An 11,813-nucleotide genomic window follows, 5' to 3' on the forward strand; every position below is an offset into this window, starting at 1 on the left:
ATATGGATAGCAACTTGATGGATCCACCGTGCAGAAATTTGCATGAAGGGACAGAATCATCGCAAGATGACAACGATCCGTTTTGACCATTTGTAAGCAGCACATGCTTGGAACACATACAGGCAACTTTGTGTGCTAACGCAAACTTTACCTCTTGAATATTGATATTTTTTATAAAAGGATATAAAGAATTGGGCGCATATTTGTGTTATATGTTATTATCTCCCACATGGACAGAATCCTCGCAAAACAAATACTCCTACATATTATCTGAAATCTTATTCACGTTCCTCGTGATTTCCTCCTTTTAGATTAATTTTTTTTTGTTATCAGTCAAGACGATCCTGATTGCACGCTGGAAAGTCAACAGAAGGCGAGAGAGATGCATGGGCAATTTTCCCAAAGTTCCCAAATTGGTGGGATGCACCGGGCGCTTATGAACCACACTCTCGTGTGCAGCCTGTGAAATTTTAGAATTATAAATAAAAATCACACAGACCAATGCTTGCGCCGACGGCAGAATCCAGAGTTCTTGGTGTCTCATTTTCTCCGGCTGGAACTGTGAAGTGATTCCAGTCGACAACTATAGTTAGATGAGTGATTCTCAAGTCCAGTCAGTAAGAGAATCTGGTGCCTGAATAATCCAACGGCAGAGTATGGACCTTAACAACATGGTCCCACTTAAAATCACCAAAATGTTTCTCTTGTTTGCTATTTTCTTCGTATCGAACTCTTGTCATGCGTAACTAAATGCGACTTTGTTTCTATTTTTTTTGTGTGGATATTGTGGTTGGAGACACATCAACCTCTGTAGCATTGCATAAGAATTGTATGCTTATGTCTCTTCGGAGACATCCGATAAAACTAGAACAATATAAAGAATATTAGCATGGCCGGACGCGAGAATGACACGCACAAAAAAAGAATTGTATGCTTGTGTGATTTTTTAAAACAAAAACTATTAAGTTTATGCTTGACATTGTTGCACTGCACATTACACATTAACATGATAAACCAGAAAGAGGCGAAGGTGATTAACATGCTGGTACTGCTGCTACACCAACCGCACGAAAACCATTGGGAAGCGGTTAGAGCGAATCAAACGCTAGCAATCACACTACTAGTACAAAAACGCGGCCGCATGAGTCACGAACCTCCTCTTTTCCTCCGACTCCGCGGGGCGCACGCATCCATCCACGCTACGGTTAGTTGCTGCCCTGCTCTGCTCAACGAGACCCCCTCGCGTAAAGACCAGCAGGATGGCTCGCGAAACCCATCTCGGCGCCGACGCCGACGCCGTCGCCGCGCCCAAGGCCAAGAACCCCGATGCCGGCGACCCGGGGGCCCTGCCGGCGCCGGACGGCGGCCATGGAGGGACGGGCGGCCGCAACAAGCTGTCCCTGGTGCCGCTCATCTTCCTCATCTTCTTCGAGGTCGCGGGGGGACCCTACGGCGCCGAGCCGGCGGTGCAGTCCGCGGGTCCCCTCTACGCGCTGCTTGGCTTCCTCATCTTCCCCTTCATCTGGGCCATCCCGGAGGCGCTCGTCACCGCCGAGCTCTCCACCGCCATGCCGGGCAACGGCGGCTTCGTCCTCTGGGCCGACCGCGCCTTCGGGCCCTTCTCGGGCTCCCTCATGGGCACCTGGAAGTACGTGTCGGGCGCCATCAACGGCGCCGCCTTCCCCGCGCTCTGCGCCGACTACCTCGCGCGCGTCGTGCCGGCCGTCGCGGGGGGCGGGCCCCGCGTCGCCACCATCGTGTCTTTCAACGTTGCGCTCTCGTTCCTCAACTACACGGGCCTCACCGTCGTGGGATGGACTGCCGTCGGGCTCGGCCTCGCCTCGCTCTCGCCTTTCCTACTCATGTCCGGCATCGCGCTGCCCAAGATCCGCCCGCACCGCTGGGGCGGCGTCGCCGGGGAGAAGGACTGGAAGCTCTTCTTCAACACCCTGTTCTGGAACCTCAACTACTGGGACAGCGTCAGCACCATGGCCGGCGAGGTGGAGCAGCCCGGCAAGACGCTCCCCAAGGCGCTAGTGTCCGCCGTGTGCATGACGTCGCTCGGGTACCTGCTGCCGCTCATGGCTGCCACCGGCGCCATCGACGTGCCGTCGGAGAACTGGGGGAACGGATTCTTCGCCGACGCCGCAGGTGAGTCGAATCAACACAGACACACTCTGTTTACTTGCGAATCGTGTTGCTTGCAATTGCAAGGACGCCACGTTCTTGATCGGCGCTCTACAATATCCTCTGTTTTTCTATTTAACAGTTGTTGAGTTTGTTATGTTGGTCAAGTTGCCATGACACAGGATTAGTCACGTAGGGTTAGATGCGACCACTTTTGGCAGAAAGAGTAAAATGATATCTAGCAAGTTAAATCTTCCCCTTCGAGGAATATCTTCAGCTGGAGTGGGTCTGCACTTTTTTTTTAAACGAAGGGTAGGGGACAGCGCTTGTTTCTAGAAAGTACAGTATAAACCTTCCCCTTGGAGGAATACCTTGAGCTAGAGTGGGTCTGCACTTTTTTTTAAAAACAAATTGCACCGGACAACGTCCGTTTCTATTGATATAGCAGAAAAAAAAATACAAGAGTATAGTTTTGATAGACTATAATCAGAAAAAAGAAAAACAACAAACACAACAACAAAATAATAAACAACTAAAGCAACTATCTACTTAGTTGGTTGGACAAATGACCAAAACACGAGCCGACAACTATATCGAATCACCACGACACTACTCGCCACATTGCCGAACCAACAACCACTACCTCCGAGGCCGCCTCATCGCCTTAGACGCCACGTTGCCCCCACAATAATCTGGCTGCCACTAAGAGGGATCGACTGCCACTGTGTCGAACTAGGATGTCGCCCGCTGCCTTGCCACCATGGTGACTTTGGCTGCCGCACCAAACTAACCGCTACCATGCAAAGCTAGCCAACATGCCCCGTGACACGCCGACTTGTCACCACGCCGAACTAGTGGCTACTAAGCAGGACTAGCCACCGCATCCATCACCCGTCGTCTTGTCGTCATGTCGTCCTTGGCCATCACACCGAACTAGCTACTGCCATACATTGCTAGCCACCGCTCACTGCCACCAACACCACTCTCATGGATCGCCCCCCACATCGCCACCACATGCAACCGCCATCGCAACTCATGGGACACTACCCAACCTCACGTGGCCACTTCACACAAGCTTCCTGAATCCGGACGTTACGTCGATCGATGACAAGCCTCACCACTGCACCCGACAGGGCCACCACCACCGCACCAAAGTCGAGTGATTGTCCGTCACTAAAACCGTCCGCCGTCATGCGGGAATGGTCGTTGCCGAACCGTCATGCTCTGTAGACCCACCACTAGAGGACGAGGAATGCCCTCACCTGCGGTCTCCAAAGCACGGCCCTCAACCACCACCATGCCGACCTCGCAACCGTCAAGCATAGTCACCTTGCACTGAAATCGGCCATTGCTAAGCGTGATTGATCACCACCGAGCCGACGAGCCCTACAGCTCCAAAGCGTAGAAACCAGCAGAACCATCAGACTCCCCACCACTGCCAGCACAAGAGCAAGAGTTGTACCACACCACACTTACCGCTGCCATGCAGGGTAAGCCACCACAACTGACCCCCATCGCGGTGTGTTGCTGCACATCACTGCGAGGAGCAGGCACCACTGCCGACCCGACACTTGCTGGGTAGGACTGGCCGTTGCTATGCAAGACCAACCATTGCTACTGCCCAGGACCTGCGCAGATTCGGACACCATGCCAGTTCACCGCACTAGCCGCAGCCATGCTGGACTAGCTGCTATCCTACTATTGCGACAACATAGAAGAGCATCCAAACTAGGACCAGGGTTCCCTTAGGCTTCCGCATGGCCTAGGCCACCTCTGACCGAACTAGACGCTGCCATGCGGGTCTAGCTGTCGTTGAGCATCTAGCCATCGCACAACTGCCACATGCGGGCCGCTCACCCGCTATAGCCTCCACACCCAGGACAGCCTAGAGCCTGTCGATCGTCGGCATGTCGTCGCCCATGGTTGTCGAGCGCGAACACCACCCTCATCTGCCTTAGCCACCAAACGCTGAATCACACCCTCCCAAGCATCGCCGAATAACATGAGCGGGGCGCCTAACACCTCGAAATGCAACTGCCTCGTCATACCACGCCACCACATTGAAAGATTCTGGATCTGCACCATGTCGTCCTCCTCATCCTCAACCATCACCGTGACAACCATCCCCGGCCACGGCCACACCCATCAGGACTTAGCGCCCGCACGGGGTGGCACCATAGTCGCTAGATGTGCAGCCTCCATAACACTACCACAACACCACCGCAACAACACCAAGAGCCAGAACCGCCCAGCCACGCTGACCAACACCATCGGGCCCGAGAAGCACTGCCCTGGGAGGCCAGGAGGTCATGTCGGGCCTCCTCCTCCCCAACTTCGCCCCATGTGCCTGCCTCTTTGCCGCCTCCCTCGACACGCTGAATGTGCTCATAGGACCGACGCCGCCATCACCGTCCGGGGCCCTGACACACTGCTCCTCATGTATGCTTACTAGCCCAGCGAAGAGTAGGCCATCACCGATTCAGCGTCGCCAGATCCGGCAGATCCAGCCGAATCGGCGTTGGATCTAGCCACCCTAGGCACCCGAGCCTCCATGGGCGCCACGCAACCATCCATCAAGACATCGGGAGGGAGAGAAACACGGCGCAAATGGGAGATAGCCCTGCCGCCGTCGTTCTTGTAGCCACACGAACTTCCTGCGGCACACTCAGGCGACGACGAGGCAGGGGTGCCAAGGGAGAGGGCTGGCGGTGCGGCGGGTCTGGTGGCCACCCGAGTCGCCCCTCCCCGGGAGCAACACGGGGTCTGCACTTCTGCTTGCCTGGGCAAATGACTATGAGAGAGACAAGGGAAGGGACCACTGTTATAGTACTATCCGCTATCCGCTAGTACAACTTTCAAAGCTTCTCTCAGAGTTTCAAGCTATGGAAATAGAGGCACCTTTCTGCACAGTTTTGGGAGTGTCTGTTTGAGTTTATGCTCAATTGGAAATTAAGCTAAAAATCTTACATAGAGTTGGGGGATTGTGAAAGTTACTGTTATGGCTTTCTTTGTCATAGAAGAAAATGTGGTATAGAAGGTACATACGAGCTCACAACACAAGTAGCACAACTGAATCGTACTGAAATTCCATATACAGTTCACGTCCAGTCCCTACTTATTTGACAATGATTAATCCATCATGGCTTCTTGTGACGTGACTGTAAAAATCACCTGCTGCATCGTAACGCACGCAGGCATGATCGCGGGCCGGTGGCTCAAGTACTGGATCGAGGTGGGCGCGGTGCTGTCCTCCATCGGCCTCTACTCGGCGACGCTGAGCAGCGCAGCGTTCCAGCTGCTGGGCATGGCCGACCTGGGCCTCCTCCCGCGCGCCTTCGCCGTGCGCGCTCCGGTCTTCAACACCCCCTGGGTCAGCATCGTGGTCACCAGCGCCATCACCCTGGGCATGTCATTCTTCAGCTTCAACAACATCGTGGCCGCCGCCAACTTCCTCTACAGCCTCGGCATGCTCCTCGAGTTCGCCGCCTTCATCTGGCTCCGCATCAAGAGCCCGGACCTGTCGCGCCCGTACCGCGTGCCGACGCGCCTGCCCGGCGCCGTTGCGCTGTGCCTCGTGCCCTCGGCGTTCCTCGTCTTCGTCATGGCCATCGCAGGGTGGAAGGTGTACGCCATCAGCGCGGCCTTCACCGCGGCCGGGGTCGGGGTGTACTACCTCATGCGGTTCTGCAAGGCCAGGGGTTGCCTCAAGTTCAGCCCCGGCGACGAGGTGATGGCGTACCATCGCCAGGACAGCAGAAATGGCCATGTCTGACGATCTTTTGCTTGAGTCCTGACATGTTGCTTGCAAGCTGTACGTTTGCATAGGAATTGATTGTGTTATTTTATTGTTCATGAAATCCATGATTCTCTTCGAGTGTCTTTGCTAATTGTTGGAAGCCTCTGCTTGCTGAAATTGCAAGCTAATTCAAGATTAGTGAACACAACAATTGTATGTTCAGTATCTCCACAGATGGGAGCTCTTTCTTGCTTGAGCGTGCTAAGTGTGCGCTTTCTGGAGATGTCAAAACAACAAGGTGGCAGCGCTTGATCTCGTACTAAATGGCATGATCGGCACCATGAGATCTTCTTGGGATTGAGATTGATGTGTTATTGCAGTTCTGACATGTTGCAACTTGCAAGAGTCAACAAATGCATAGGATTTGACAGAGTTCCAGAATTCAGTGTTCACAATATCGACGGTATATCGCGATTACCGGTGTTATCGGTGTGGCCTGGTAAATGGTCGGTTAGTTATTTTGGGAATTATTTGTAATAAGGAAAAGGGTTGATCCTACTCATTAACACACTGCTGGCACGCTGATAAAGCCACCATGCCGCTAGGCCTTGGGTTCGATATATGTACCCAGCTTGATTTTTTAATAATTTGCATAACTGACATGCGGGTGCCACGTTCGGAAATAGAAATAACTTCACAATGGCTCTAAATTTATTTAACCTTAACTCTGAATTTTAATTTGAATTCAAACGAATTCATCCACTTTTTTTTTTCTGAAAACCAGTGATACATCGACCTATGGTCCTATTAGCGGGTAGCAATAAAATTTTGAAACCAATAGGAGAAAAACTGATAATACCTAGGCCTGTTCAGACCCGGTTTGTTTTTTATTTTAATTATAGGTTCTAGTCCCAAAAGGAAAAGAAAAAAATAAATGATCCTAAACCAAAAGCTGATTCTCACAATCTACGAGTCAAGTTATACTTACGAAATTCTATAATTTATAATCTGTTGAGAAGAATTTTCTCCACAGAATCCATATTGTAACAATGCACGATAAAAATTAACATGGGCTCAGTTGGCTTCCTGAGCTGAGCTAGGTGCTTATCAGTCTAGCTTTTGGATGGGCTGCTTGTTTGATCTGAGTGCAAAATGTTTGGAATGCACCATAGGGAATGATGACTTATTTAGTTGATTTTGCGTAAGACCATTGGTGTAAGTGCAATGATTTTTTTTTTCTCTTAAGTTCGAATGAAAAGTGAAATTGAGTGACGATAATGATTGTACATGCGCGACATCAGTTGGCCATGTGACGCATTGGTACTAATTTTATATGAGGTTCTAGTATGAACTACTCTGAGGCTCTCCGAGAACCACCTCCAAACCTTGAATTTGTTGCGAAAATATGAAAAATCAACAAATACATAGCTCTACATTTCTGAACAAAAGAAGATAAAGCATTGCCAATTTGCCATGACAGCAGGCAACGAAATTGTGATATTCTATATGACGTTCAAGTACGAATTTGCCATCACTTTCTCCAATCTTGCTTCTATGGTACCATGGCAAGAGCAAGCCACCTCCTTATATCGACTCACATGACCATAGGATGTTTCACACTCACCAAGATCCTATACTACTTAAGAACTAAGCACAACTCTATTGATTAAGATTCTGGTGGTAGACCCCTGTCCATTTGGGTTATAGTTCCAGGCTCGGTTTATGCTCACATTTTCTCGATACATGCACACGAGGGTGCATTCAGTGGACAAAACGTGTGCCTATATTATGTTAGTCATCCAATCTAGTTTAGACATATACTAGAACACACCTATGTGGGTGTATCTGCGTGACTACACTTATACTCACGAAGGCCATTAAGTACAATCCCCATACACAGGAAGGAAAAAATAACTAATTTCCCTGTTAGAGTATATGGTAAGGATCTGACTAATATGGGTGATTCTATTCTTCAGACGCTTGAATTTAAAAAATTTCAGGCAACGATTGTGAGCCGTTGGATGGGTATCCAATGGCTCACAACTGTCTTTAACCTCAAACCTCACACCCGCACCCATCCTGCCCTGCCTAGCCGTGTCCCCACCTCCCACTTGCCCGCAGCCATCTCCGATGGCGTTCCTACCATCAAATCCGCACCCGCCACCTCTGCCTCACTAACCACTCCATTTTCGCAATCCCCTGGCGCCAACACTGCCCATCGCCTGCCTGCCACCCACGACACCAACGCCGTCGCCGCCGTCTCCTCTCTGCACCACTGCACTGCCGCCCACCGCTAGTTTGGCCGCCGCCCCTAGCCTCCCTAAATCTGGCACCCCAAACCATCCACCCCGAAAACCCTCCTCCCCTAATCTAGCGGTGGTGTGATCCGATGACGATGTGTTCACATAGGCACCTGAAATCTCTAAGGTGCTTGAGATTTAGTAAGTGTGAACTATTATGATAGGATAAGATTATTCTCTCCGATATGCTTACATCTCATCTCTAGGATTCCTTGAGATTTAAACTACTTCCTCCGGTTTTTTTATACTTGACGCTCCCGACCGGTTTGAGAAAATTAAGGTATCGGTCGTTTTACTATATTGTTCTCATTCTTCTACCCAATTCACGTGTTCCCCACTCCATCACTCTTTCCTCGCTTCTCCTATCACACTGTGTGCCGCCGCCATCCACATACCCCCATGCACTGTGCGCCGTTGCTGCCATCCACGCACCCTCGTGTGCAGCACGCCGCCACCACCTTCATCCACACACCGCCATGCAAGTGCACACCCATTGTGAGAGGATTCCTGTGAGAGGATGCCAAGGCCGCCGCCGGTGGCCGCCGGGGTGGTGAGGCTGGTGGATGCGAACCTGACAGAGGTGGCACTGAAGCCCGAGCCGTGCAACTGACAATGAGCTATACCGCACTGTCGATAGCTACCTCAAGGTGAGTGCATTGTGCATGGATGCTTTTTGCCGCTTAATCATCTGCACTTTTGCAGGATATTCATGACTTTCAGATGAAATTGACATTGCCAAGTGGGGAAGGGATAAGGGTATGAATAGGTTCAGGGACACAATTTGAAGGAAAATCTTCCCAGGATAATCAAGCATGTTTTTACTAAATGTTTGATATGAATATGCACAAGAAATTTTGACATGCTTCATGCTTTGTCTATCAGTCTCAGTACCAAATACACCTCCCTATTGAAACTGTGAAATGCCGCTTGAACAACATTTTGTGCAATAAAAAACAAAAAATGTACTAGTCTGAGTTACTCATCTGAATTGTTTCTATGGTTATGCATTTTCCCTTGGTTAGGATAATACTCTTTGGTTACACGTAGCAGGAAAAAAATACATCACCACCATAGTGAATTGAGGCATGAAAAATGTCCAAATGCAAGATCTCATGCCAATTCTCGGAGCATTTTCTCCAATACATCAGAAACAAGAGGAATACATAGGCAATTTCCTCATCTCTTTGATCCCAAAATGATTTGTTGATTTAATTTGCATGCTAGAGAAAAGGGCATTGGAATATGTCACTGTAACGCATATTCGGCATACTATGTGCCGAATATCAACCGTATTAGTCACACGGTGTGCTCGATATAAATACAGTGTCGTGCATGAACAGTAACAGCGGTGCATTGAATTTTGCTTTCCCTCTTCTTCAAAACGGTGGTCTTCTGTTATTCCAAAAAATTTAAAACTTTTTTTACATGTTTCATAATCCATGTGCAACCCATTTTAATTGAATTCACTGAAAAATCCTTTGTATATTTTAAACTAAAATTCTCCAGAAAAGGCTACTTTTATAACTTGTAACAATTGTTAGTGTCTCAAATAAATTCCTAAAAATCTAGGAAAATTCACTAATATTCTTATTATGTGATGGGATAATTTCTAAAATATTCCTAGTCCTAGGTTATATGATGAAAAAGTGAGTTCCTTTGTAATGCTCCATTTATATGCATTTTTTTCATTTTATGTGATATTCGTGTTTTAATTCAATTTGAATTCGAACAAAATTCAACTATCTAGAGTAGTCTAGACCAAGTCACCCCGCACCAGGAGTATGCGAGCGACCGAGGAAAAATAGTCAGTAGGTGAAAACCCACAGAATTGAAGATGGAGTCAATGAAATTCAGAGGAGAGGCTCTAATACCATATTAGGAAGCGTTGTCACCTCTCTCGAGGCTGTGTGGATGCATATATACGAGTTTCCGAACCACAACTAAAGTTACAAACGGATTATACCTCATACAGATGATTTTGATCATATGAAATAATACATGGATACAAAACCGAGTTTATTGCTGAGTTCTATCTCTAAACCTATTCAAACATAAAAAGCAATATGTCCATCACGGAGTACGTCAGAAAGATGTTGAGTTGGTTCCGCTGATTTTTTTGGTAAACTTACCCCTTGATTGTAGGTTTTGTGCATGTTTAAATTTATTTTTATTCAAATTGAACTAAAAAGAGAATATCACATGAAATGATAAAAATGCATATAAATGGAGCATTATAAAGGAACTCACTTTTTCATCATATAAACTAGGGCTGGAAATAATTTTAGAAATTAGTGAAATTTTCTAGATTTTTGGGAATTTATTTGAGGCACTAACAATTATTATAAGTTATAAAAGTAGTATTTTTTTGGAGAATTTTAGTTTAAAATACACAAAGGATTTTTCAGTGAATCCAATTAAAATGAGTTGCACATATATTATGGAACATGTAAAAAAAACTTTTAAAATTTTTGGAGTAACAGAAGGCCACCGTTTTGAAGAGGAGGGAAAGCAAATTTCAACGCACCGCTGGTACTGTTCATGCACGACACTATTTATGGACGGGCATATTTGGCACACAATGTGGCACTGTAGTCTATTTTTGGCATATCGTGTGTCGAATACGGTTGATATTTGGCACACGGTGTGCCGAATATAACCTACAGTGCCATATTCAGCACCCTGTGTGCCGGATATGGCTGGGTCTGCGTATTTTCGAGTACGGTATATCGATAGTTAATTTTCGGTAAATGAGATACCGAATATGAATACTAAACTTGTAAATACGATGACATATTATCTATTTCAGTAAATACAGTCACGTATATTATCTAGTTTTAGATTTTTGCCTTCAATACACAAAGCATGATCCACAGCAGCTATTTTCTTCGGTTGATAGCAAAAGAACAAAAATATGCATTAACACAAATCATGGTTACCAAAAAAAAATTAAATATACAGAGTTTCGCCATAAAAAGAGCTACAGTAAAAAATTCTCATACAGTAGTGTGAAAAATTAATTTTCACAATTCCAAATAGCGAAATCGAAAATTCTTTTTTTCTAAACAGACCCCCGAAAATAAATATTTTCGCTATCTGAAAAAAAATTATTTTTGCTAAACCATCATGCGATTGGGTTATATTTTTGTAATTTTGTGCAATATTCTAAAATTGCCGTAAAAAAATTCGCTTTATTTTATCTCTTGGAAAACGATAGGTGGAAGGAGAAAACAGAGCAGTGCTGTTCAGTTTACGCAGACGCCATGGCCCAATGGTAACTTGGGCCCTACTTGGGCAGAGTCGTGGCACGACAAAGACGTGCAGGATAGGCATGGAGTGGCGGAAATAGTGATCGGAGCGTGGCTGGGTGTGTGTTCTACTGTTCTTTCCTGTTTGCCGGAAAACTTCAGCAAATTCGGGTAGCTGTCTTCACTTGCTCTTTTTAGAGGGGATTACATTCTTACAGAAAACATCCTGGTCGCTTACAACGCGACCTTTCGCTCTGTACATCGTAATGCGAAATTCTTCAATGAATTTGGAATAGCATCTTGTTACGGAGACCATGGTCGTTCTAAAAGGTCTGGTTACTTTGACATAGAAAAATATTGCTCAGCAGCAAGCAATCATTATCTCTGTAAATCCTTTAATTCCAA

The 11,813-nt window shown here is 47.2% G+C and overlaps 1 protein-coding gene and 1 non-coding gene across 2 annotated transcripts; both read left to right on the forward strand.

Moving 5' to 3' along the window:
• The first annotated feature begins 839 nt into the window (after positions 1-839).
• LOC133917201 (U6 spliceosomal RNA) lies at positions 840-941 on the forward strand. Its single transcript, XR_009909610.1, has one exon. It is a non-coding gene; the product is annotated as a U6 spliceosomal RNA (small nuclear RNA).
• A 207-nt stretch (positions 942-1,148) lies between these two features.
• On the forward strand, positions 1,149-6,128 carry LOC133916032 (probable polyamine transporter At3g13620). The gene is made up of 2 exons (XM_062359504.1): positions 1,149-2,151; positions 5,322-6,128. Exons 1-2 carry the CDS (start codon positions 1,260-1,262, stop codon positions 5,897-5,899), a joined length of 1,470 nt encoding a protein of 489 aa, XP_062215488.1. The 5' UTR covers positions 1,149-1,259; the 3' UTR covers positions 5,900-6,128.
• Positions 6,129-11,813: the final 5,685 nt, after the last annotated feature.

The sequence above is a fragment of the Phragmites australis genome, chromosome 4 (assembly GCF_958298935.1).
Source record: "Phragmites australis chromosome 4, lpPhrAust1.1, whole genome shotgun sequence".
NCBI classification, from domain to species: Eukaryota; Viridiplantae; Streptophyta; class Magnoliopsida; order Poales; family Poaceae; genus Phragmites; species Phragmites australis.

Coding starts and splice junctions, on each gene's coding strand:
- LOC133916032 (XM_062359504.1), top strand. CDS start 1,260: ATGGCTCGCGAAACCCATCTCGGCGCCGACGCCGACGCCGTCGCCGCG. Junction 2,152..5,321: donor ATTCTTCGCCGACGCCGCAG/GTGAGTCGAATC, acceptor TAACGCACGCAG/GCATGATCGCGGGCCGGTGG.